General features: G+C 39.6%; 2 protein-coding genes across 4 annotated transcripts in view; one reads left to right on the top strand and one right to left on the bottom strand.

Moving 5' to 3' along the window:
- Positions 1 to 2554: 2554 nt before the first annotated feature.
- On the top strand, positions 2555 to 22588 carry decr1 (2,4-dienoyl CoA reductase 1, mitochondrial; the record flags this gene model as incomplete). Its single annotated transcript, XM_042331875.1, is given in 9 exon segments — positions 2555 to 2757; positions 3488 to 3545; positions 11714 to 11800; positions 13394 to 13541; positions 14658 to 14757; positions 17420 to 17492; positions 19818 to 19964; positions 20637 to 20699; positions 21261 to 22588. Coding segments are annotated over 9 exon segments (939 nt in total), but the record flags the coding sequence as incomplete, so codon positions are not given.
- A 213-nt stretch (positions 22589 to 22801) lies between these two features.
- The window catches only part of calb1 (calbindin 1), a 30077-nt gene continuing 25988 nt past the window's right edge, over positions 22802 to 26890 (bottom strand). For all 3 annotated transcript variants that reach the window (XM_007903194.2, XM_042331876.1, XM_007903195.2), the window contains 5 exons: positions 26369 to 26424; positions 26222 to 26261; positions 25840 to 25893; positions 23121 to 23192; positions 22802 to 23030 (listed from right to left, as the gene is read on the bottom strand). In XM_007903194.2, coding sequence (XP_007901385.1) covers positions 22917 to 23030; positions 23121 to 23192; positions 25840 to 25893; positions 26222 to 26261; positions 26369 to 26424 — 336 coding nt within the window. In that variant the 3' untranslated portion in view covers positions 22802 to 22916. The remainder of the gene's footprint in view (positions 23031 to 23120; positions 23193 to 25839; positions 25894 to 26221; positions 26262 to 26368; positions 26425 to 26890) is intronic.

The following is a 26890-nucleotide window of genomic DNA, read 5'->3' as shown; positions in this document are numbered from 1 at the left end:
GGCACTGAGACAGGTGGGGGGGGGGGCACTGAGACAGGCGGGGGGGGGGGGGGCACTGAGACAGGTTGTGCGGGGGGGGGGCACTGAGACAGGCGGGGGGGGGGCACTGAGACAGGCGGGGGGGGGCACTGAGACAGGCGGGGGGGGGCACTGAGACAGGCGGGGGGGGGGCACTGAGACAGGCGGGGGGGGGGGGCACTGAGACAGGCGGGGGGGGGGCACTGAGACAGCGGGCGGGGGGGGGGCACTGAGACAGGCGGGGGGGGGGGCACTGAGACAGGCGGGGGGGGGGCACTGAGACAGGCGGGGGGGGGGGGCACTGAGACAGGTGTGGGGGGGGGGCACTGAGACAGGCGGGGGGGGGGCACTGAGACAGGCGGGGGGGGGGCACTGAGACAGGCGGGGGGGGGGCGGCACTGAGACAGGCTGTGGGAGCACTGAGACAGGCGGGGGGGGGGCACTGAGACAGGTTGTGGGGGAGGGCACTGAGACAGGCGGGGGGGGGGGCACTGAGACAGGTTGTGGGGGGGGCACTGAGACAGGCGGGGGGGGGGCACTGAGACAGGCGGGGGGGGCACTGAGACAGGCGGGGGGGGGGGGCACTGAGACAGGTTGTGGGGGGGGCACTGAGACAGGCGGGGGGGGGCACTGAGACAGCCGGGGGGGGGGGGCACTGAGACAGGCGGGGGGGGCACTGAGACAGGCGGGGGGGGGGCACTGAGACAGGCGGGGGGGGGGCACTGAGACAGGCGGGGGGGGGGGCACTGAGACAGGCGGGGGGGGCACTGAGACAGGCGGGGGGGGGGGGCACTGAGACAGGCGGGGGGCACTGAGACAGGCCGGGGGGGGGCACTGAGACAGGCGGGGGGGGGGGCACTGAGACAGGTTGTGGGGGGGGGCACTGAGACAGGCACTGAGACAGGCTGTGGGGTGTGTGGGGGGGAGGCACTGAGACAGGCTGTGGGGGGGACACTGAGACAGGCGGGGGGGGGGGGGGGCACTGAGACAGGCGGGGGGGGGGCACTGAGACAGGCGGGGGGGGGCACTGAGACTGGCTGTGGGGGGGGCACTGAGACAGGCGGGGGGGGGGGCACTGAGACAGGCGGGGGGGGGGGGCACTGAGACAGGCGGGGGGGGGGGGGGGGCACTGAGACAGGCTGGGGGGTGGGGGGGGTGTGGGGGGGAGTGACACTGAGACTTGTTCTTTTAATGTTACAGTGTACATTCTTACATTGCTGCCATCTTTTTCTCTCTGAATAATAGGATTGACCAGGTTGTTTGGGCAGACTGGTACCAGACCAATGTGGGAACTTTACCATTCTTAAGGGTATCAAATTGAGAGTTCCACGCATTTTCACCTACACGTGGAAATTGCCAAGTTTGGAATGAAATGCCCTCTCGCCCTCTCGTTGTCTTGAGGGAAGCATCCTGTTCACTTAATTACATAGACATGTGTAGGCAAAGCCAAGATGTGGGGACCCAGAATGTGGGTTGGGGTACTGTTGGAGTTTAACCAGCTAACACTGCATAGTTTGGATGGGAATTATAGGCTCACGGAGCTTGGTGGGGGAGAAGACGCAAGACCTGCAGAATTCTAAATAGTCTGCAGTTTCTGGAGGCAAGAGTTGGGAAGTCTCGTGAGCAGAGTTGGCGTAGTGCATAAGTGCATTAGTGCATAAGGGTCACAGCAGCCAGAGGGCAGAGATAGTGGCGGAGGTGGGCATGTTGCAGAGGTGGCGAGAAGCTGAACAGGTCAAGGCATGGCTGTGGAGTTTAAAGGACAGTTGAGAGTTGAACAAGACACTGAGGTTCCCTGAGGTGGAGTGTGCATCCAGGTTGTTTGATGCTGAGGTGAGAAGGTGCTGACTGGAACCAAGCAGGAGAGCCTCTGCCTTGTCGACATTCAAATGAAGAAAGTTATTCAATGTCTGACAGGCAGTCATTTTCAACAGTAACTGTAGGTCTGGATGTAGAGTAGTAACAGAGATCGGTGTCTGAATAATTTCAAATAAAGGGCAACTTTCCTTTTAAGGCATCCGGTAGCTCAGGAACAATTTATATAAAAGTAGAACTGCCTTGAGAAAAGCTTAACTCCATGTGTTTGTTATGTCTGGTGCCAGTTAATTATTAAATTGAAAATTTGAAGTGTCAAGTAAGATATAAATGGTGCTGAAATAACAACAACAGCTGCTTGTAAAAATAGCAGTAGTGATTTCACCAAATTTATGTATGTAACATTTTTTATGGGTATTCTTGTCTTCTATTTGCACAATAAAACTGAAGGGCTCATTAGTGTAAATTGCAGAAAAAAAAGGTTGAGTAAGTCCCCCCACAGTAAGTTTTATACATTAACTGGACTAATTTTTTTCTTAAAGCTTCAGCAATCCTTTGTGGTTATAATTTTGTTTATATCAATGGTTACTTGGAATGAAAGTAACCAACATTGTATTCGGTTAAAATGGATACAAAAATGAAGAGTCAATCTTTTGTGATACAGAAATTTAACATATATCGCATGGTGGAAATTGTAACTGATTTACTTTTGTCTCCACAGTTTTTCAGTCGAGGAACAAAAGTGCTGGGGCAAAGCATTGACCTACCTCAAGCTGCTATGTTCTCTCCTTTGAAAACATTAATGTTGCCTTCTGGAACATTTAAGGGTAAAGTGGCCTTTATTACTGGTGGAGGCACTGGACTTGGGAAAGGAATAACAACTGCTCTTTCTTCTCTGGGTGCTGTTTGTATTATTGCGAGTAGGTGAGTAAAAATATCTGTACTTTGTAACCTTTAAATGCCGAAGTCAAAGCTGTCAGATCCTCTTTTCAACAATATGCCTTTCAGATATATTAAAGAAAATGAACTCACGAATATCGGGACTTTGAAGTGACAAGAGTCAAAGCTGACAGTCTAGTGGTGTGCTTGTTGAGTGTGTTGCATTGCTATCCTTTGCATTAGATGCAACACTGAGGTCCCGTCTTTGCCTGTTCAGGTGGACGTTAAATATCCCATGGCACTATTTGAAAAGAGAAGGGAGTTTCTCCCAGTGTCCTGGTGAACCTTCCCCCAAATAGAATCGATCATTCACTTTATGGTTGTTTGTGGGACATTGCTGTGTGCAAATGGACTGCTGTGTTTGCCTAAAAGTGCAGCCACTGCACAATATATGCCGCAAAGCATTTTGAAACAATCTCTTGACATAAAAGGCAATGCAAATATTATTATTATTTAGTGATCTTTTCAGTTCACTTTTTAACTTATTATTTATTAGAACAATTCTATTATCTTTCTACTGCTTTCTTGATTTCATTCTCCATGAATGTAATTGTTTGAAACCTGGTTTAAATATTGGTTTTGCATTAAAACATGCCAATACTAAAGATTACCTTGACCACATCATAAATATTCAACTAATACGACATATCCAACTAGGAAACAAGTACTCCAAAATAATGAATAATAGAAGCTAAATTTTTCTTGTTATTTAAAGAAAACAGGATGTCTTGGAGCAGGCAGCAGAAGAAATTTCCTCACAAACTGGAAACAAGGTAATTGAGCCTTGTTCCGCAAGTGTATCTGTGATGATCTTCATAAGTATTTTTAATTTTGCTATATTTTTGTATATAGTTTTTTTTAAGATTCTGCCCTCTGGGAGTTAAGACATTGCTAAGAATACTGTACATGTTAACCTATCTTAATGGTGAATGTCCTTTGTCGTTTATTGCAATATTGGTCAGCTGTTTTTAGAGGTAGTTTGATAGCTGCTGTGGAGTCCTGTAGCTCAGTGGTTAGAGCACTCGCTTTGCAAGCGAGAGACCTGAGTTCAATTCCAGGCAGGACGAAACCTTGGGCAAGTTTCCTTACTCCACACGCCTAATAATAATCCCTCCAAAACCAAAAACAATAATTAAATTGGTCATTTTCAATCTATGACTTTTTGTGGGACATTGCTGTGCGCAATTGGCTGCCGCGTTCGCCCACAAATATACAGTCAACTCACTTTACAGTATATTCTGTGAAGCGCTTTGGGACGTCCTCCCGACGTGAAAAGCGCTATATCAAATGCAAGGATTATTATTATTATTATTATTATAGCTAACTAAAGTTCCACAGTTTCATTTGAATAGATTTTACCCTGTTCTCCACAGCTATTGAAGAAGATTCAAATATGTATTGTATGTAATTAAATAATAATTATGTGAGGCTCATAAAAGCTATTTCCATAATATTTATTTAGATTCCAACATCTGTTCAGTATACAGAAAAGACTATTGCTGAAGCTGGTTTCGGAATTTGGTATTTCATGATTACAGGGAGGACAGGATTGAACTTTACTGTGATCCTGCCCAGCGTTTAGTAGCCCATCATTGTGCAGGTTTGTTCCTGAAGAACACACATGTTGGTTGGGCACGAAAGGCCAGTGAAACCTGTGGTTCAGTGCTCATTTTCAGTAAAGGAATTGGAAGGATAATAACCACCTTGATATGTAGAAAAAATGTTAGAAATTTGGAAATAATCAAAACCAAAAATATTAATGAAAAATGCATGACTAGGACTAGAAACTAGATAATAATAAAATAATAATAATCCTTGCATTTGATATAGCGCTTTTCACGTCTTCTAGAAGTCTCAAAGCGATTCGTAGAATATACTGTAAAGTGAATTGACTGTATGTTTTGTGGGCGAAACGCGGCGGCCAATTGTGCACAGCAGTATCACACAAACAGTCGTAGATTGAGTGACCAAATTATTGTTTTTTTGTTTTTTTTCTTGAGTTCTTATAGGAACATAGGAATTAGGAGCAGGAGTAGGCCCCTCGAACCTGCCCCGCCATTCAACAAGATCATGTCAGATCTTCTAACCTAATTCCATCTGCCCGCCTTATCCCCATATCCCTTAATCCCTCTATCCTTTAGAAACCTATCAATCTCAGTCTTGAGTATGTTCAAGGACTGAGCATCTACAGCCTTCTGGGCTAGAGAATTCCATACATTCACTACCCTCTGAGTGAAGAAGTGTTTCCTCAACTCTGTTCGAAAAGGCTGTCCCTTAATCATAAGACTGTGACCCCTAGTTATAGATTCTCCTACCAGGGGAAACAGTCTCACATTCTCTACTCTGTCAAGCCTCTTAAGAATCTTATATGTTTCTGTAAGTTCACCCCTAATTCTTCTATATTCTAGGGAATATAGGCCTAGTTTACTCAACCTATCCTCATAGGTCAACCCCCTCATCCCAGGAACTAACCTAGTGAATCTACGTTGCACCCCTTCTAAGGCAAGTATGTCCTTTCTTAAATGAGACTAAAACTGCACACAATATTCTAGGTGCGGTCTCACCAAGGCCCTATACAGTTGCAGCAAGACTTCCCTACTCTTGTATTCTAACCCTTTTGCAATAAACGCCAACATGCCATTAGCCTTCCTAGTTGCTTGCTGTACCTGCATACTAACTTTTTGTGACTGGTGTACAAGGACACCCAAATCCCTCTGAAAGCTAATGTTGTCTAGTCTCTCCCCTTCTAGAAAATAATCTGCTTTTCTGTTTTTATTAGCTAGGGGAATAACTTCACATTTCCCCACATTATATTCCATCTTACTCTCCCACCTAGATTAGTATCATCCACAAATTTAGATATTTTAAGTTCTATGCCCTCGTCTAGATCATTGATATAAATTGTAAATAGTTGAGGCCCAAGCACTGATCCTTGTGGCACTCCACTTGTCACATCCCACCAATCTGAGAAGGACCTGTTTATCCCTACTCTCTGTTTTCTTCCCGTTAGCCACTCTTCGATCCATGCTGCAACAACAACTTGGATTTATATAGCGCCCTCCACGCCGGATGGCGTCTCAGTCCTGGGACTGAGCCAGGGGGAGGGGTGGGAAGGTGACCAAAGGCGCGGTCGAAAAGAAAGGTCTTCAGTAGAGACCTGAAAATGGGAAGGGAGGGAGTGAGACGAAGGGAGTGAGGAAGGCAGTTCCAGAGCCTTGGGGAATAGTGGCTGAAGGCAGGGCCGCCGAGGATGCTAATATATTGCCTCTAATTCCATGTGCCCTAATCTTGTGTAGCAGCCTTTTATGTATCACCTTGTCGAATGCCTTCTGAAAATCTAAATATATTACATCTACTAGCTCCGTCCTATCTAACCTGCTCGTTACATCCTCAAAAAACTCTAAAAGATTTGGTAAGCATGACTTCCCTTTTGTAAAGCCATGTTGACTCTGCCTAATCATGTTATGGTCTTCTAAGTACCCCACTACGACGTCCCTAATTAAGGATTCTAGAATTTTCCTTACCACCGATGTCAGACTGGACTGGTCAATAGTTCCCCATCTTCTCTCTCCCACCCTTCTTAAATAGTAGTGTTATGTTTGCGATCTTCCAATCAATGGGAAGATCAAAAACAAGGCATCCGCTATCTCAGCAGCTGCCTCTTTTAAAACCCTAAGATGCAGGCCATCAGGTCCAGGGGATTTGTAATTTTTCAATCCCAACAGTTTCCCTACTACTAATTCTTTACTGATGTTAATTTCCCTAAGTTGCTCACTAACATTAGCTTCTTGGTTCCCCTCTATTTTTGGTAAGTTTTCTGTGTCTTCTAATGTGAAGACAGAAGCAAAGTATTTGTTTAATGACTGTGCCATATCTTTATTCTCCATTATGATTCCTCCTGTCTCTGCCTGTAATGTACCCACATTCACTTTTGCTAGTCTCTTCCAGTCTGTCTTTATGTTCCTAGCTAGTTTGCCCTCATAATCTATTTTCTCTCTCCTAATCAATTTCTTAGTCTTCGTTGGTCTCTGAAGTCCTCCCAATCCTTGGGTTTACTACTCTTTTTGGCAGTATTATAGGTCTCTTCTTTTAATTTTATATTTTCCCTAACTGCTCTATTTAGCCATAGTTGAACCACTTTTCCTGTGGTATTTTATTCCTCAAGGGAATATGTGATCGCTGGGAATTATGTACTATATCTTTAAAGGTTTGCCATTGCTGGTCTACTGTCATATCCTTTAATCTAATTCCTCAGTCTATTTTAGCTAAATCCTCGCTCATACCATAAAGTTGGCTCTATTTAAATTTAAGACCCTTGCTTCGGATTTAACCACATCACTCTCTAACTTAATGTTAAATTCCATCATGTTATGGCCACTCTGCCCTAGAGGAGTCTTAACTTCCAGATTGCTGATTACCCCTATTTCATTACATAAAACAAGATCTAGGATAGCCTATTCCCTGGTTGGTTCCTCAGCATACTGATCTAGAAAACTATCTCTAATGCATTCTATAAACTCCTCCTCTAACTTACTTTTGCCAATTTAGTTTTCCCAATTTATATGAAGATTAACATCACTCACTATTAGTGTATTTCCTTTGCTACATGCTTCTCTAATTTCCTGGTTAATACTCTGCGCAATACTGTTACTGCTGTTCGGGGGTCTATAAACTACTCCCAACTAGTATTTTCTGCCCCTTGTTATTTCGTAATTCCACCCATACTGACTCTACATCCTGAGTTTCTGATTTAAAATCTTTTCTCTCTACTGTTTTTATCCCTTCCTTTATTAGCAGGACTACCCCCCCACCTCGTTTTCCACATTGCCTATCTTTCCTATATGCCAACTACGCGGGAATATTTAGCTCCCACCCTTGATCCCCCTGTAACCACGTCTCAGTAAAGGCTACTAGATCATACCCATTTGTTTCTATTTGTGCCATTAATTCATCTATCTTATTACGAATGCTTCGTGCATTCAGATATAGAACCTTTAATTTTGACTTCTTGCTATTTCCCCTACTCACTAATGCCCTTTTTTTCTGAGCTTCTTGTCCCTCCTTGACACACTGTGTTTATCTCCCTCTCTACAACAACAACAACAACAACAAGATTCCATTTATAGAGCGCCTTTCACGTCAGGAGGACGTCCCAAGGCGCTGCACAGTTGGGTCATGACCCGAGCAGGGGGGAAATGGTCAGGGTGAGGGGAGGGAAGGGAGGGAGCGAGGAGGAGGAAGAGAGTCGAGAGGGGAGCTGAAGGCACGGTCAAAGAGAAAGGTTTTGAGACCGGCCTTGAAGGAGGAAAGGGAGGAAGCAAGGCGAAGGCACTGGGGGATGGAGTTCCAGAGCCTCGGGGCTGAGAGGCTGAAGGCCCGACCACCGATAGTAGGGCGGTTGGGGCGGGGGACGTGGAGCAGACCGGAGCCAGAGGAACGGAGGGTACGGGCAGGTAGGTAGGGGGATAGTAGGTTGGAGAGGTAGGAGGGAGCAAGGCCGTGAATGGCCTTGTAGGTGAGGATGAGGATCTTGAAATCAATCCTCTGGGGATGGGGAGCCAGTGGAGGCGAGCGAGGGTGGGAGTGATGTGGTCCCGAAGCCTGGTGCGGGACAGTACACGAGCTGCAGAGTTCTGAATGACCTGCAGCTTGTGGAGGGAGGTGTCGGGAAGGCCGGCGAGGAGAGAGTTCCCATAGTCCAGCCTTGAGGTGACAAAGGCGTGAACCAGGGTTTCAGCGGCGTGAGGGGTGAGGTAGTGCCGTAATCTGGCGATATTCCGGAGGTGATGGAAGGCGGTGCCAGTTGTGGTGCGGATGTGAGGGAGAAAGGACAGCTCAGGGTCGAACAAAACGCCGAGGTTCCTGACTGGCTTTGAGAGGTGGAGAGTGCAGCCTTGGATGCTGATGGTGTCAGCGCCTGAGGTGCGGAGGCGCTGACGTGAGCCAATCAGGAGGGCCTCGGTTTTTCGCACGTTGAGCTGAAGAAAGTTGTCTCTCGTCCAGGACTCGATGTCGGACAGGCAGACTGTCAGGACATCGGTGGTCGTGGAGTTGAGAGTAGAGGAGGAAAGGTAGAGTTGGGTGTCATCCGCATACATGTGGAAGTTAACCCCATGTTTGCGGATGATGTCACCGAAGGGGGAGCATATAGAGGGTGAAGAGGAGGGGACCGAGGACAGAGCCCTGAGGGACACCACATGAGACAGTACGGGGGGTGGAGGAGAAGCCATTCGTTGAGACGAAGTGAAGACGGTGGGAAAGGTAAGAGCTAAACCATTCAAGGACAGTGCCTTGAAGGTTGAGGTGGGAGGACAAGCGGTGGAGTAGGATAGCGTGGTCGACCGTATCGAATGCTGCCGATAGGTCGAGGAGGACGAGGAGACAGAGGGAGCCCTGGTCACAGATAGTCAGGATATCATTGGTGACCTTGACCAGGGCAGTTTCTGTGCTATGAGCAGCACGGAAACCTGACTTGAATAGATCTATTATAATAATCTAATCTGCTCTACTACCTCCATCGTTCTTAGTTTTGCTGATTTACTTCTAACTGTAGTTGGAGCCTTCCCGCCCCCCCCCCCCCCCCCCCCCCCCCCACCCTTATTATCAGGCACGTAGAGTAAGGAAACTTGCCCAAGATTTTGCCCTGCCGGAAATTGAACCCAGATCTCTCGCTTGCGAGGCGAGTGCTCTAACCACTGAACTATGGGACTCCTAGATCTAACTTTATTAACTAGATCTAACTTTATTAACTCAGGGGTATCAAGTGAGAAACAAATTGGGAAATTAAAACCAAAGAACATTTTGAGGAATGTGAAAATGTACCTGAGTCTAAAAGCAAATAGGCATCTAACAAGATCAATCTTGTGTAGATCAAAATTAAAGGCCAAACAGAGACTACCAAAATCTTAAGCATAGACTTGGGAGAATATGGAAAACGTAGGCTGGGCATGTTGTTTGACTTCTGGCAGGAAACTCATAACAATCGCAAGTATTTGTCAGATAATTTTAATTTGTTTCAGTTGTAAGCCAGCACAAATCATTTATCATATGTTTCTCTTATGTGCATAGTACTTTACAAATCTTTTCACAACTACACTGTTTTGAACCTTTCTTGGTAAGATAGCTTTTAAGTAATGCTGCTGCTGATTATAAAATTATTTATACAACTGCATTTATACAAGCATGGATCAACAACGAAACCCACAACTACCCAGTCACTCCACTTTACAGTATATCCGGTAATGCGCTTAGGGATGTCCTCCAGGCACAAAAAGGGCTGTATCAAATATAAGGATTATTATTATAATAGATCTATTCAAGTAACCAATGTACAAGTCAAAGGTTCCCCGCGAAACTAGAGATATTGAGCGTTACCAAATAGCAGCAGTGCTATGGATAGCCTGATTTTATACTTCCTATTGACAACATCCCAACTGCTGAAATGACTATACCACAGTTTCCAGATATGTATGCCATGTGGAGTTGTATGTATGAATCAATCAATCAGTGTGTGGAAGGAGGGGGATGGGAATGGCTGCACAGCCTACTGTTAGCTATGTACTGTAATGATCAGTTAAAATTTCTTTGAAAGCGATCCATTTCATATGATACACAGAGGCTTGCCTAAAGGTTTGTTTTTCTTTTTTTTTGCCTGGCTGAAAATGCGAAAGTAATTCCATTGCTTTACCTCCTGCAAAATGGTCTTATGCATGACAACAGGCTAATGCTCTTACGTCACCATAACATTATAGTCATCTTATTGTCTGACTAGAGGTGGGGCTCAGTTGTTTGAGACACTATCCTGTGTGAAGGTCGCTATAAATGTAAGTTGTTGTTATATTAATTAAGCTCCTATTCTAACCCTGGCCAGTGATACACAAGAAATCCTGCACATTGAGCATTTTTGCAGGATTTACAGAATTCTGCCCAATTAGCCTCATTTTATACAATAAGCACCAAGGCAATTATTGAATTTTGTTTTTACACCTAAATATTTCATATGTTACATGTTTTTGAAATTGAATATCAGAAATTGAAAATTGATCAGTTTAATAGAAACATTTTACAATATGCTAAACAAGATCAAAGTATATTACATGTCAAAAGTTATAAGTTTAAAACTTGTTAACCTTTGGAAAGATGTAGGTGACTTTCAGCTAAATGTTTGAATTAAAGAAACTGAAAATAATAATAATAAAAAAAATCAGCTGGATAAGAATACACTAGCAGTGTCACATTTCAGATATTATAAAATGTATTGTCCTCTGGAAAAATGAGGGATCATTGCATTGACATTTAACGTTGGCTTTGAAGGCAAGGCTTTAACCTTCCACAATATGATAGTTTGATTTTTAATGGAATAATAAAACTTACATTTGTTACAACATCTTTCACGTTGGGCGGATGTCTCAAAGTGCTTCACAGGATATACTGCAAAATGGCTATAGATTTACATAATGCAAATGCATATAATGCAAATTCTAGTATCTTTATAAAAGCACACATCAATGTAAAATTACCCATGTAGAAATATGCTTCCATTATAGAATTGGTTTATCTAAAAGAGGCAGATGAGCTCACATGTCATTGATGAGATTCTTCATCAGATGAAGATTCTTGATCGGAACTTTCACTTATCTTGTTTTAGACGCTGATGAATCTGCTGCACATTTCCACCTTTTTTCTGTAAATGGGGTCCACGTTTAACGAAGAGTAGAGCTTTAACTCAGGATTGCTATGCAATTCCTACCTGGTGTTCCGTGCATTGCTTTTGGTCAGTGTTCTTTATAAAGCAATTTAGAGGGTTTTTGTTTTCTTTCTCATCCCAATGCAAGTAAAACAGTGTATTAAATATCCATCTTTGGTTGCTGTTTTTCATTTAACATGTAGAGGAATAGTCATTAGCAAAATATGGCTTCACATTGTAATGTTTCTGTTGTAGGTCCATGCGATTCAGTGTGATGTGAGAGACCCAGATTCAGTAAAGGCTACAGTGCATCAAATGTCAAAAGTTGCAGGACTTCCTAATGTAAGTCCCACGATCATTGTATCTAAGGTTTAGATAACAATTTAGATGAAACATTTATGAATACAGCAAACTATGTCCCAGGGCTTCATATGCTCTTATTCCAATAAGAGAAACTCAAATTTCTACTGATTATAAATCTTGAGGTAACTTTGCCATGCTTGAGCCTGACTCCTGAGCTCACCTTGGCACAACATCAATTTGTGTAGCTACAGTATAAATGTGATAGATTCAGCTGTGCTTCAGCTTCTTTGTTAGTTTTCCTAAAAAATTGAAGTAAGTTATAATGTTATCAAAGACACAGTTCCATAATCAGCATTTTCAGTTAAGAGATTAGCAGATACCATCGATTCCCTTGGTGTAGATGGTCCAAAGTCTTCTCAGGCAAGAGGGATTGGAAACAGGAAACAAAAATGCTGCTTTATTGGTGGAAGCAATGTTGAGTTGCTTCCAAGAGTATCTGCCAGCAGTAATGGTTATGATTAATAATTGATTTTGAGATTTCTAGAGATTTTGTCTGTGGTCATTTAAGGTCAGATTCCCAGGATTCCTTCCCATAATTACATTAGCATCATTCCAGCTACTATTGAATAGGATTTTCATGTCTCCAAATCAGGTTTATAGAACCCAAAATGGCTTTGAAGCCACATGCTGTTGATTTACTACTTCGACAACTTTCAGTCAATAAGAGTGATTGATGTGGAAGTTGTTAGTTCAGAGGCTTGGGGGTTGAATTACTGTCACCAGACTACAACTGTGTTTTTGAAGTTGTACATAAACATTTCACTCACCATGAAAGGTTAGGATATAATGATATTATCCATATTATACAGTGAAATCCATTTCACCATTTACATAATAATAATCCTTACATTTGATATAGTGCCTTATCATGTTTTTGTACTGCTGTACCTTTTAAGTGAATTTTGTTGATGATGGTATTCATGTAACTTTTGTAAATTGCTAGACATAATTAATGAAGAATGTTATTTCCTTATCTAATGTTCTTGCTTTGTCTGGTACGGTTATGGAAAAAAGGGACGTGCAAACATGGTTTGTGTTATGTGAAAAGTGGGCACAGAATTTGTTCTGTGTGTGATAACCAGTTGGCCTTGTAGTTATGATTGAAGGAAGGCTAAGTTACAAATGTACTAAACAACTTGGGTATAAAGCCTAGAACAGCTTTTGCTTTCTGGAACAGACTTGAGTAAATAGAATACTTAAACCATGGTACTTGTTCTTCAGATTAGGTAAGTATGCCTTTTCTATACCTCTGATTTGCTGATCATAAATTGTTAAAGTAAATTAGTTTTTGTGAGCTTGATTATCTGGTGTCCGAAACCATTAGCGCCTTGGGACGTCCTCCCGACGTGAAAGGCGCTCTATAAATGGAATCTTGTTGTTGTAGACGCAATCTTTAGAGTCAACCATGGATTTTAAATTGCAGTATATTTGTGAAGAACTGACCTAAGCTTGCTTTAACATATCATAATAACCTTGTTTCACAGACAGAATAATAGTAATTGCATTTTTGACATTTTTTGTTTTGTTTTACCAACTTTTCTATGCATATCTTTCCTTCATATATTTTATTAGGTTATAATAAATAATGCTGCTGGAAACTTCATCTCGCCCTCAGAACGACTTTCTCCTAATGCCTGGAGAACAATCACAGATATTGTTCTTAATGGCACTGCATATGTGACCCTGCAAATTGGAAAAGAATTAATTAAAGCAAAACAAGGTAAAGAACATGTTTTGATACTAACAAAATGCTTGCAAGTGCAATGTGAAAGGAACCAAAATAACTGTTGTAAAATGCGCCTTATATTGTAAGGATAGAAGACTAATTAATTGCTGAGCAAATATGATAGAATTATAGATCTTTACGGCACAAAAGAAAGTCATATGGCTCATCATGTCTGTGCTGGCACTCTCAAGAGCAACCCTTTCAGTCCAATTTATCTGTGCTTTCCTCATATCCATGTAGCAGGCTCTTTTTCAGGTATGAAAAGCTATGATGGTTGTATCTTCCTGGTCATCCTTTTTCTTTACATTTTATAACTTACACAGTATGGAAATAGGCTTCATCTTCTTCAAGTTCTACAAATAAGTTGTGTTGTAGTTGGAACTCCATTCCAATTAGCTTTACAAGTTTAAGCACACAACACAATAGTATTGAATTCCATTGTATATTGTCTGTCAATCAACAAGCTAGTGTCAATTCAGAAAATATTGATTGGTTTCAAATCCTCCTGAGATCAAAAATGTAATGTTTATATTGGCACTAACTAGGATCTAGAGTGTGTGCAGAAGAGGGTTGAATTCCATGTGTACACAGTTGAAGTAATACAAATATTTGTAATATAAGGTAAGGTTCCATTATGTTCTGTACTGTCTGACCCATTTAAATTTTCACCCATGCAATGTTTGGTTAAATTAAGAGATAGAACAAAAAATAAATGCAGCCATCATGTTGTTGAAAAAAAGATTGGAAAGGAACTGAAGTTCCTTATGAGTGAACTATGACAAATTACTTTGTTTGTGTCCTAAGGCACTTAACAATCCTGGTTTGGCACCCGAGCTGGGTTGAGAGCTGAGGTCTTGAGATAAACCTTGACCAAGGTTAGGGGGGCACTGTTTCGGAGGGACTCCGGGATAGAATTCCAGAGAGTGGAGGCAGATAGGCTGGAAGCCCAACCACCACTGGTGGTGCCGGTGATGGTGATGGAGCGGAGGGGGGCATGAAGCAGGCCTGTTCTCAATCAGGTTCTAATGGGGTTGCCCTGTCTGTATTTTCATAAAATATTGGCTTATGTTTTCAATTACTTTCTGAAATCCCAAACGTAGTATCTTTTAGGTGCAGCTTTCCTATCTATTACTACCATCTACGCAGAGAGTGGATCCGCTTTCGTAGTTCCCAGTGCTTCCGCTAAAGCAGGTGTGGAAGCCATGAGCAAGTGAGTAATCATTCTTAAATAATAAATAGGTATGACAATTTAAAATTAGTTTTTATAAGCTATATTCTTTGAAAAACTGAACGAACAAAGATTGCCGGACTTTCAAAGGCTATGGTTTTGGGTACTCTCTGAAGTTAACCTCTTACAGCAAAGTGTGAAGGTAATGTTCAGTGTACTGCATTTACTGTAACAGTCAATGTAACAGACAATTCACAAATTGACTGCCTCACAAATTGAATAAATCCAAATTTAAAGACCAAATAGGTATTTGCAATTGTGAAACCTTTCTAGGAAAATCACTTAATTATGAGGGGGAATGGAATTGGGGAATTATACACACCTCAGACTGAACAACAGAGTAAGAGGGAGCGAGTATGAGATAAAGTGCAGCCTGAGTAGATCCGAATGTTCAAGGAGAACCTATTGCTGAAACTGTCTTTAAAACTGGTAGTCTTGTTTAGATTTGAATTATTTTATTGTATTGTATTTTCCATCTTTTACTTGGCCCTTTATATTCTGAGCTTATATGAATTATAATTTTTAGGAAAAGCAATTATATTTGGAAATGTTCAATTTATGAACATTGTGTTTAGCAGGTGAAAAAAGTCAATCTCTGAAACAATATCCCAGTTTTTGAATTGTCTGTTCAGGATCACTGTGGGCTTTGTACCAATGGGAAATCATTGCTCACTGCATGAGCTTGAGAGGAGGAATCTTGGGTGTAGCTGTAAGTGATAAAATGCTTTAATAGTAAACAGGCTACGCAGGACAATAACATTCAATAATGGCATCAACAAAATTACATTTGTAAAGCGCCTTTCACGATTGTGGGACACCCCAATAAGCTGAAACCAAACACATATTCAAAACTGTGACACCAGGATACTTAAAACTGCATCACTCCATGCAAGTCAATTAGAGAACCTAGCATTTATAACAACAAAAAATTACATTTAATAATAATAATCCTTGCATTTGATATAGCGATTTCCACGTCTTCTAGACGTCCCAAAGCACTTCACAGAATATACTGTAAAGTGAATTGACTATATATGTGGGCGAACGCGGCAGCCAATTGCACACAGCAGTGTCCCAAAACAGTCGTAGATTGAAAATGACCAATTTATTATTGTTTTGTCTTTTTGGAGGGATTATTATTAGTCGTATGGAGTAAGGAAACTTGCCCAAGGTTTCGCCCTGCCTGGAATTGAACTCGGGTCTCTCGTGTATAGCGCCTTTCATGTCGGGTGGACATCCCAAGGCGCTGGACAAAACAGTACTTCGGACCGAGCTGGGGGTTGGGATCGGGGAGCATGGAGGGCAAAGGGGGAAGGAGGGTAATCAAAAGCACGGTCGAAGAGGAGGGTCTTGAGATGGGACTTGAAGGTGGCAAGGGAGGGGGGGGAGGCGGAGGGACTGCGGGATGGAGTTCCAGAGGGTGGGAGCAGAGTGGCAGAAGGCCTGCCCGCCAATAGTGGTAGCGGGCAAGGCAGGGGATGTGAAGCAGGCCGGAGCCCACTGAACGGAGGGAGCGAGCATGATGATAGGGGATTAGGAGGTCGCAGAGGTCAGGGGGAGCAAGACCATGGCTGGCTTTGAAGGTTAGGACCAGGATCTTGAACTGTATCCTCTGTGATGGGAAGCCTGTGGATTCGGGCAAGGACGGGGGTGATAGGATCACAGAGCCTGGTGCAGTGGAGGACACAGGCTGCAGAGTTCTGGATGATCTCTGTATATAAGTATAGTGCTTGCTTCTCTGGTGCATCAATGCCAATTACTGATTATAAACTGCGATAATGGTGAAAATTCTGTATCCCATTCATTTGTACCACTGAGAATAGCAAAATTGAGCAGGCATGAAATAAATTTTTATTTTTTCAGATATCAACTAATATGCTAATACAATTACTATTACTAGCACAAGATTTTTAAAAAATATATATAATAGGGTTAGTTGACATTACTTTAGTCTTTTTGAGTAAGTTTTGTATTCTGAAGAACTCATGATTTTTGACCGAAGAAAATTACGGACCAGCAGTGAAATCTTTTTGAACTATGATTTTCCTTTGCATCGATTCCTCAAAGAAGTATTTAATGGTTTGATGTTTTGGCACTTTGTAGAAATATTCTGCCCCAATGTCTATGATCTGTTTAGAAAACAAAAATCACAGGACTGCACATGCTTTCAACTTGTCTTCAATACAGTTAAAGCAACTGATGCCTTTGAGATTTCCCAGTGTTTTGTTCATTCTAAAAGTAGATGAAAGGGAAGAATTCTGTAACCCCAAAATAGTATAAAGCATATTGATTTTGAACTTTACTCACAAAAATAATGTTTACGTCCGTGACATTTGAAGTTACGAAAAGGACCTGGTACGAAACTTTGCAAACCAGTTTGTTCTGAAGTCTATGTTTAATTCTTTTGTTATGCAAATAAAAAATGTTAGTTTGGAACAATAATTGGAGAATTGTTCAAGAAATTTGAAACATACTTTGTTTTTATATATCATTTTTATTTGTTCATTTAGTTCCTTTGGAGAATCTTCTTTTCTATGTTGTCACATTCTGAAGCTAAATATAAACATTTCTTAATGATTGTTGTTTAATTCAAATGGTACAAACTATTTTCTCAGTCTAGTTTTGTTTATATTTAACATTACAGGTCACTTGCTGCTGAATGGGGTCGGTATGGTATGAGGTTCAATGTGATTCAACCAGGACCTATTAAAACCAAGGTACTACCAATAAGTAGGTTCGGGGAAGAATCACTATTTTTTTCTGCTGTGTTTGGCAATAGCAGTTTAACCCTTTTTTCAATGGTTTCTTTTTGAATGTTTCAATTTGATGTTCCTGATTTTAAAAACATGTAAACTGTACATTAAAACAATATCAGTACCTGTTGCTAAAATATCGATAATATATACTGTGAGAAATTTTCAGTTTCCTTGATTGATTATTGTTTCCAGCAGTTGAATAGATCTAACGACAGATTAAATAGTAACCTTTGTTGAAGCTATTGGATATTCACAAAGCACAAAAACAGTGAGGGGGCCAACATTGCAATATTTGGGTTGACAATGACCTTGGGTAAAAAAAAATGTTTACAGCATAGAAGGAGGATACTGAGATTATATCTTTGCTTGTGCCAGTGATCCCACTGAAACTGTGTGCAATTTGGCTGCCATGTTTACCTACAAAATATGGACAATACATCCAAAGGAGATTTGATTCAAGTCATATTTTCAACAAGACAAAAAATGCCATCGAATGAAGTTGTAACGATGAGACATCTTGAATGAGTAATATCATGACACTGAATTTAACTATCAAATTAAACCTTCAAAGAGTGATTAAAGATGCCCATTCAGTTGTGGAATGCAAATCTTTGCTGTAAATTGGTGGAGCTAGTGCTGGTGAAGTTATTCCTGGAGTGATGTAGGGGGGGTGTTCAGTTTACCTGTTTTTCTTCCATCATGAGAAGAAGCTGAGCAGAAGCTCAGTCCTTGCAATGGGGAGTGTGGGGATTAAGGGATAGACACTCCAGAATGTGCTCAAAAGTTTACTCAAAGAGTTAAAGAAAAATGTACTGAGCAGGTTCATATCCTCACATGGTCTTTCCTTGTCATTCTCAAAGTTGTTAAAATCTTGTGAACCCAGATTTTGCCTTACAAACATCAAAGTAACCATGAAAGAATTTTTAAATCAACTTGCTGGGTAATTTGATAGTCGGAAACATTTTGAGAAGAAAGAATGCACCTTTGGTGGTGGTCTCCTTTTCGCAACTCTTATTATTAAACTTGCAGAAATGAATCTAGTTGTAATGTTACTTTCTTTGGACTAGGCTCACATAGTTGTGGATTACTGTAACATTAGAAATGTTAATTATTTTTCAACCCCGCACTAGTCTCATAAATATGTAAGCTGCTGAAACCACAAAACGAACAATTGAATTTAAATATTAATCACGTACTTTATGCTTTCATTTTTGGTTTTTTTTCTCACCTTTTTAAACCTTTTGCAGACTTTGGATTTTTTAATGTAATAAAGTAGAAAGTTGTGATCCACATATCACAAAATAATATGAGAAAAAATATAGCTTGCATTATTTAGCATCTTCCACGTGAAATAAATATCTTAAAGCACCGTATATATAATATAATTGAGTAGAAATGAAAGTAACAGTTTTGCAGGCAAACACAACATCTAATCTGCAACAGCTACACCTTATTAACGCCAATGAGATTGGCAGCCACTTAATTTAGGTTTGGGGCAAATTTGAATGAAGAGTATAAACCAGGAGAAAGACTCTTTGAAATAGCAGATCTACCAATACATCCATCTGAATCATAAGGCAGGCGGAACTCAATTAATAACTCAGTAAACAAAAAGGAAGCTGATCTGCAAATAAAAAACATGTAATATAGTATAAACACAAGTCGCTAGGAACACGCAGCAGGTCAGGCAACACCATGGAGAGAGGAAAATGAGTTACCGTTTGAGGTCAATAACCTTTCGTCAGAAAAAACATATAATAGTAGTAATCCTTGCATTTGATATAGCACTTTTCACGTCTTCTAGATGTCTCAAAGCGCTTCACAGAATATAATAATAATAATAATAATAATCCTTGCATTTGATATAGCGCTTTTCACGTCAGGAGGACGTCCCAAAGCGCTTCACAGAACATATTGTAAAGTGAATTGACTGTATATTTGTGGGCGAACGTGGCAGCCAATTGCGCACAGCAGTGTCCCACAAACAGTCGTGGATTGAAAATGACCAATTTATTATTGTTTTGTATTTTAGATATTATTATATGTTATATTGCGTATGTAAACACAGCAGCCAATCTATGCAGTGACTTCCCACAAACAAGAAAAATTTAAATTGAGAAAGAACAAAGGAAGAAAAAAAGGAAAAAAAATTATTATCAGTATTTGATCAGAGTGCGGAATTACAAACATATTTTAACATTTTTAAACAAGGAAATAAATTGTGGCTTTCAAATATATATCTGTATGTAAAGAGAGAGAATAACTGAAATGTTTTGGTATTTATAGGGTGCTTTCAGTCGTCTTGATCCAGCAGGATTATTTGAAAAAGGAATGATGGAGAAGATTCCAACAGGCCGTTTTGGCACAGTGGATGAAATTGCTAACCTTGCTACCTACCTCTGCAGTGATTATGCCAGTTGGGTTTCAGGAGCAGTAAGTTAGCATTTAGAGAACTCTTGTTTCTATCAAGTGGCTTTCCCTCTGCCTTGATTGCCTATTCCTCCTCCCGAAAGTGCTTTTCTTTTCACAGAACCTTTTTAATTCAAGCAATTCATTACAGATTGCTATACAGAATGAAATCCATTGGAAGATGAAGCTTTGTATGTTGCACTATAGATGCTAAATTTTGATGCTGCATTGAAGTAATAATAGCTGTGCTGTTATCTGTAGTATGATAACTAAGAGTCATTCAGCTTGATTTTGCTATTTAATGTGGATGAAAACAATTGCAATATCAGGGCTGGGAAGTAATTCCCTATCTCATTAACCTATAATGAATTGGAGGAATTTTGCAATACATTATATTAATTAACATAATTTCAGATTCTAATGATATCAGCATTACTGATTATGAAGGACTCTGTATTTCTACTTGGTCATCTTTATACTTTGAATGAATGCCTTATTTTCTTGACTTTCTAACTATACCTACCAGAAGGCATGCATGGTTTAGAGGTGGTGAAAAGGGTGTCTTTATTTTTCAAAAGTATAAATGATAATAATGATCTTTAATGATAAATAATATTCATCAAAGTAAAAAAAATGTTTTTAGTTTGTGTTAAGCCAGATATCACTGAATATTTACCTTGTGCTGTAATTTTGTAGGTGATAAGATTTGATGGTGGAGAGTATGCTTCATTAGCTGGTGAATTCAATGATCTAATAAAGGTAATGTCCACCTCAGCTGTTCAGTATAATATTTGCGCTAGAGAAAAGCCATTTAATCACTTGGGCATGAGGAAGCAGTTCTTCAAACAGAGAGAGGCTAACAGTAATATAGCAGATTCCAGAGCGTCAATTAAGGTTGTCTCTTGTGTTGGTGATGTAACCCTCTCAGAGCTCGCTCAACTGCTTTTAGAACTCAGCAATTTACCATGTTTGTTTTTCGCTTTTTCGCCTCCATTCAGAGATTATGTCGTCAGTAACCGGAGAAGTGTAGTCAGATAATTGAGTGGGAGATTTAATTAACGAGGGGCGCGTGGAATTATTTTGCGAGTGTATTTTAAGAGGGCTAAAGGCCTTTACTGTACTTTCCTTTCAATATGTCTATGTATCTAATAGTGCAGTGCAAACTGCATAGTGTGGCTTTCAATTAATACGAATAGTGTTTACTGTCATTTAATAAAAAATACAAATTTAATGTTGCATTAAGTGTGATTGTTGATGCGAATTGATGAATCAGCCAAGTTCTGGTAGAAGCGCTGACTACACCATTTTTTTCTATTCTAGGTGACAGATGAGCAATGGAATATGTTGTCGTCCTTGATTAGAAAAACTAAGGGCTCCTAACTCGTGACGTTTGGATCTTATTGCAATCAGAATGTATGATTTTTTTAGTGCTGTTTAACTTGCTAAGTTGATAATGTGAAATTGCCCGGACTTATTTTGAACATCATCATGATTTTTTAAAAAATAGAAAAATATTAATAAATGTTTTCATTTGATTTGGAGCCTTATATCATGTCTTTGAAAAGTCTTAAAAGCACTAAACAGGATTTATTGCACTAACTGTACTTGTAAGCAAAAACAGTTTTGCTTTATTACTGGTGAAATCATAATTTGTCAAATGTACACCTACAATGTACATGTAAATCTTCAATGGCAACTTCAGTCAACACAATTTCTTGTTCCCCAAGGGTGTAAACCTAGACCGAATGTAATTCAAATTCTGAAAATATACACTTAATTTTGAAAGGATATGGTGGAAATAATGTTACATTAAATAAGGTTATGGACTTTGCTTCAACAGCTGAATCCATAACAAACAATTGCTTTACACATTTATGCTGTTCCTTCAATTTCAAAAGGAGCCACAATTGTTCGCTTCAATGTAATTTTCAGGTATGGCCTTGTCTAATGAAAAATAATCCTTTATATATTTTGAAGTTTGCTTTTATATGATTAAATATCAAGCGCTCTGAGACGCTAACCTGCGTGGAGGGCGCTATATAAGTGCAAGTTGTTGTTAAATATCAATCTTCCGATTACTTGCTGTTTGTCTGAGCAAAGTAGGATTCAATGTTATTGATTATAAAATACCAGATTATGTGGATGTAAACCTTCTGCACTATTTAATATTACGTAGACCTCACCACTTATCGTAACCTTTTTAGGTGTTTTATTATCTGGTATCGGTGGGAAGTGCAGTAATGTAAATGCTTATTAGCCTTATTTGTTTTTGTAGCATCTCCCCATGATTCCACTTAACATTTCCTCAATGCCTTCACCAACATATGAATGAATATCCAAGAAGTTCTCTTCGAGCAACACAGGGTAAAAATCCACCAAAGTTTCAAGTTTGACTTTTTCTTAGCATTTCTGAATGTGCAAATTTTGGACAATTCGTAAATTTTAATTTAAGTTTTAATTTTGAAGTTAGTTTTCAAAATTGTTGTTAAATAATCTTCAATTAAGACTAGGACCTCCTGGACTTTCTTCTGCCAGAGATTGAATTTTGAAAAATCAGTTAATTTTCATATTTCAAATGTAAATCATAGAAATGACACAAAATGTGTGTACGTTCAGTGTTTTTATTAAATCTTCAGGATTCTCCAACAGTTTTGTGAACATGTAATATGAATCCTACTTTCAGTGCTAGATTGCTGTTAATTCATATTCAGAGAAACAAAAGCAAGTTGCCTCATATGCCACATTTCTTGTAATCTGAATCATTAATACACTTTATTGTATGAATTCTGTAGATACAAAAGCAGTAAATTACAAAGAGTATAGTTACAACAGATCAGAAAGAATGTGTGGCACATTCCACCGATTAATCTATATGCAGTCAGTAAACTTTATAAGTAAAAGGAAAGCATATCTACACCCTTTTAGCACACAGTTTTCTTCACACAAATCACAAGCAGATGAGAACATAAAATGTATTTAAAGCTCTTCAGCGCAGAGGATTAGTGCCAGATCTTTCCGAAAGAGCTTCCCTCCATCAGACAAAGCCATGATGCTTTTCTTGTACATGGAAACATTCTGAATGTCTAAGTCCTGCATTTTCAACAAAAAAAATTATAAAACTCCATACAACTGCTGTAAAAACAAAATAATTATGTTGCATTTGTAATATTTTGGAAATACCTCTTTGTTCTTTTCACAGAGATGTTTTAGTAGGGCATCTAATTCATTTTCATCTATATATCCATTGCCATCCTAAAAGAATAAATAAATGCACATTTTAGTCATTTATATGCCCACTGTGGAATATATCCCAGTACGTCCAAAATAATCAGATATAGTTTATGAATGTTCTGCATTGCAACCAGGAACCAGATGAGACTGGCTGAAGAAATGTCTAAATTTTAATTTTCTGAAAATTATTTTCACTGCGCTATCAAGCATCGCACTGTCAAGCTGCTGGGTATTTTGATACACTTCAGATTTGAATGTCAGTTTAACACTGAGTCAGTTATTGATAATACTGTCTTTAAATCAGAGACTGCATTTCTTGACAAAATGTACGCAACAACAATTTGCATTTCTATAGCGCCCTTCACGTGGGATAGCTCCCCGGAGCGCTTGTTTGATATAGGGCCTTATGTCTTCACTACGTCTCAAAGTGCTTCACAGAATATACTGTAAAGTGAACTGACTGTGTATTTTGTGGGTGAAATTCAGAAACCAATTGCACCCAGCAGTGTTCCAAAACAGTCGTGGATTCAGTGACCAAATTATTATTTTTTAACAAATTTTTTGAAGGGATTATTACTCCCGGAAAAGCGCTCCACCAATTGACTAACAACCAGGTTCCCACTTACTGCAAAGTAAACAAGTAAGGAAACTTGGCCAACATTTCACCCTGCTGGGAATTGAACCCAGGCTGCTCGTGAGAAGCAAACAAAATACAGGGATTTAAGCACTTATTCTTAATAAGTATTAGTAGAAATTGAAACAAGAAAATATTACTTAACAGTTGTCACCACATTAGATTCATTTCTCAGCCTGATAATTGTGTTGGCTATTAAATAGAAGGACTTTTAAACACTTTGTGTAAAATGTACTTATCTTACTATTGTATTAGGACAAAAGGAGACAAGTGAATACATGTTATTCCACTTCATTGACATTATGGAATATTGTGAAGTTGAGTTGTGTAGTTGCGTTAACAGTTTCCCTGTGGCTTTGTGATAAATGCACAGTAAGATGCACAGTATGGCTGTAAAGAAGGTTCAAAACTGTGCTGATGTAACTGATCTCAAGGTAATAGTGGGGAAATGCAGCTGACTTTAACTTTCATTTTTACACTTCCAACAATAATTCTTAATTAATATTAAGAAGGTATACAAACTAGGGTATCGTCCATGAAAGGGGTTGAATGAATTGAAGGGAATATGATAATTTTATTAATTTTGTCTTCAAAAACTGCTTGCAAGCAACAACCCTCTTGTGAGCAAGAAAAATGCATTTAAGGATCTTGATGGTAGATCAATTGGCTTTGCTCGTGTGGGAACAAAAGCACAAATACCATCTCAATGTAAATTTCTGAAGCTCTTGCTATGGAGACTGTTCAAAATTACATTTCTTGTGTACAAGATCCATAATTAATATTGTCAGAGCTTTGCGTGCTGGTCTTTTGGAGTTATAATAGTTTATCCTGGAAAATAAGTTGAGCAGTAAAATTGGGAAAAAAACTAAGAATTTGAGAATACATAGTGCGAAGGTCAAAGTGAAATCATTTGCATCGATTATATGTCACCACAGTAAGAATAAATATGCAAGGCAGTTGAGACTGTTCACCCTCCAAAAAAGGCAAACTTCAAAACTAATAAATACTACTCAAAATAAAAATGAGTTGCCTTTAATGAAAAGGGAAATCCACGTTTTCTGCTGTGTAAGTAATGTGAGTTAAGTAGTGAACTTGCAACATCTATTGGTAGGAAAGCAGCATTTCAAATCAGCTAATTTGCCTTAATCATTGGTATCAGTATATTCTAGATCTTTGAATCTCCACGGCAATTTGAATAATCCATGATAATTGTGTATTTTTCCCTTTAAGAACATAACATCACACTGTAATATCTGCTCTCAAAAACATGCCATCTCATATGTTTGAAATGAACTGGAGCCGAGACCCAATGTAATGCTGTTCAGTTTCCTTTAGTGAAAGTGAAGAACCTCACAATAACTGGTTTAGATAAATCTGGCCAGTTATTTGTGAAGAGGTAAAAAAAGGAATTTATATTCACAAACCCGTCTGGCTGTAAGATTCATCTCCAAAATTCCTCATTAAGGCAGGTTCGAGCATATGCTGACCCTGGATCTACAACCTATGAAATCTGGACTGTGTAAGTGTTACTGTGACAAATGTTACTTACACAACCCAAATATAACCACAGATAATTACTAATGGTAAATTAGCCTTATCAACGAAAGGTGTTGTTTTTGAAAAGTAGCTAAGCAAACTTTGAGCCAAAACAGTTTGACGTGCAACAGAATGCAGCAGATGATATTCATAAAGAAAATGCCAGAGTAATGTGCAAAACCAACAGAGGTTGAGCTAACTTTTCCCAAACTACTCTCACATCCCTCAATCAATTTCCTATTAAATATTTTTGTACATCAGTGGTTCTTTTGTATCATTGTGTTGTGAAAACCTACTTCATTGGCTCATAATTTTCACCAGAATGAAAGTGACTGCTCTCCTGGGTTCTTTCGCTTTTCAAAATACTGTAGTAACCATCATCCCTTAAGGCACTGAAAGTAAATGAAGGTTTTAAAATTGATTCTCCTGCAGCCACATCCTCCTGAAGCTACGCAGCAAGTAACTAAAATCAATTAATCCACACTTTAATATGCTTACCTGGTCGAAAAATTCAAAGATATCATCAAACTCTTTTGAAGACATATTCACCCCCTGAAATAGGAAAAACAAATCACTGACTGTTCCATTCACAAGACTCACCAGGGAACTTAGGATAATGGAAGGTTATTTGGCAAACTTGATCTCATTCTTTCATTTCATTAAAATTGCTGTCAAAACACTTTTATATGATATGGGTCCTTGTGGTGACAGTAGTTTTATATTCCCCATAGGTGAGGTCTATGGTCGTGAGCATTAGCATTGTGGAGCAGTGTCTAAGTATTGTACTTGCTATAGTAATAGTATTACTTGTTAATACTGAAAGGTCTTGTTATTCATGGCCATGCTTTAATGCTATTTCATGCGAAAGATAACCACCTACCTGAAATCTGAGGAGAAAATTCTCTTTGTCAGGAAGTAACCTGTTCAATAATAAATTTTGCACAGATGATTTCTCCAATCATAATAGGTAAGCAATATGGATCTTGAAAAAGTATTTCAGAAATGTAACATTTGCAAAGGTACATACCTTGCCATTTCTGCCAGTCCCAGTTTCCCGTCATTATTTGAATCGAACATTTTGAGCTTAAAAATAAAATAAACTTGAAAATTTAATCTCTTCAGAAAATTTAGATAAACCCTGTGTTTAAAAGAATATTACAACATAGTGAAGATTCAAGTTACTTTGGCTTTTTATAATAACTTCCTCTGTTATTACTTTTTCTACTTAACATCTCTCATATAGCTGTACATATAGCTGTATACTGCCATTACATCAAGTGTCAGACAACAAGTATTCCATCCCTGTGTGACCAGACTTCTGCCACAAGATGTTTGAAAACACCCTAGTGTAGTTACAAATATGTAGATGAAAGGCTGTAAATACTTCAATATACATTGACTGTACAGTTAATAGAATTTCCCCTTTTAAATGTATGTCAAAATATGTAAAAAGTGCCAACATATGGACTATCACCCAATGTATAACTTAACACTGATGATGCCACTTTTTCCCTGATGCTCATAGAGTGTTTAAAATGCCTGTGCTGTA

Source organism: Callorhinchus milii, unplaced genomic scaffold (assembly GCF_018977255.1).
Source record: "Callorhinchus milii isolate IMCB2004 unplaced genomic scaffold, IMCB_Cmil_1.0 Scaffold2, whole genome shotgun sequence".
Taxonomy (NCBI): domain Eukaryota; kingdom Metazoa; phylum Chordata; class Chondrichthyes; order Chimaeriformes; family Callorhinchidae; genus Callorhinchus; species Callorhinchus milii.
The sequence above is the reverse complement of the archived record's forward strand: the minus strand, read 5'-3'. Positions and strand labels throughout refer to the sequence as shown.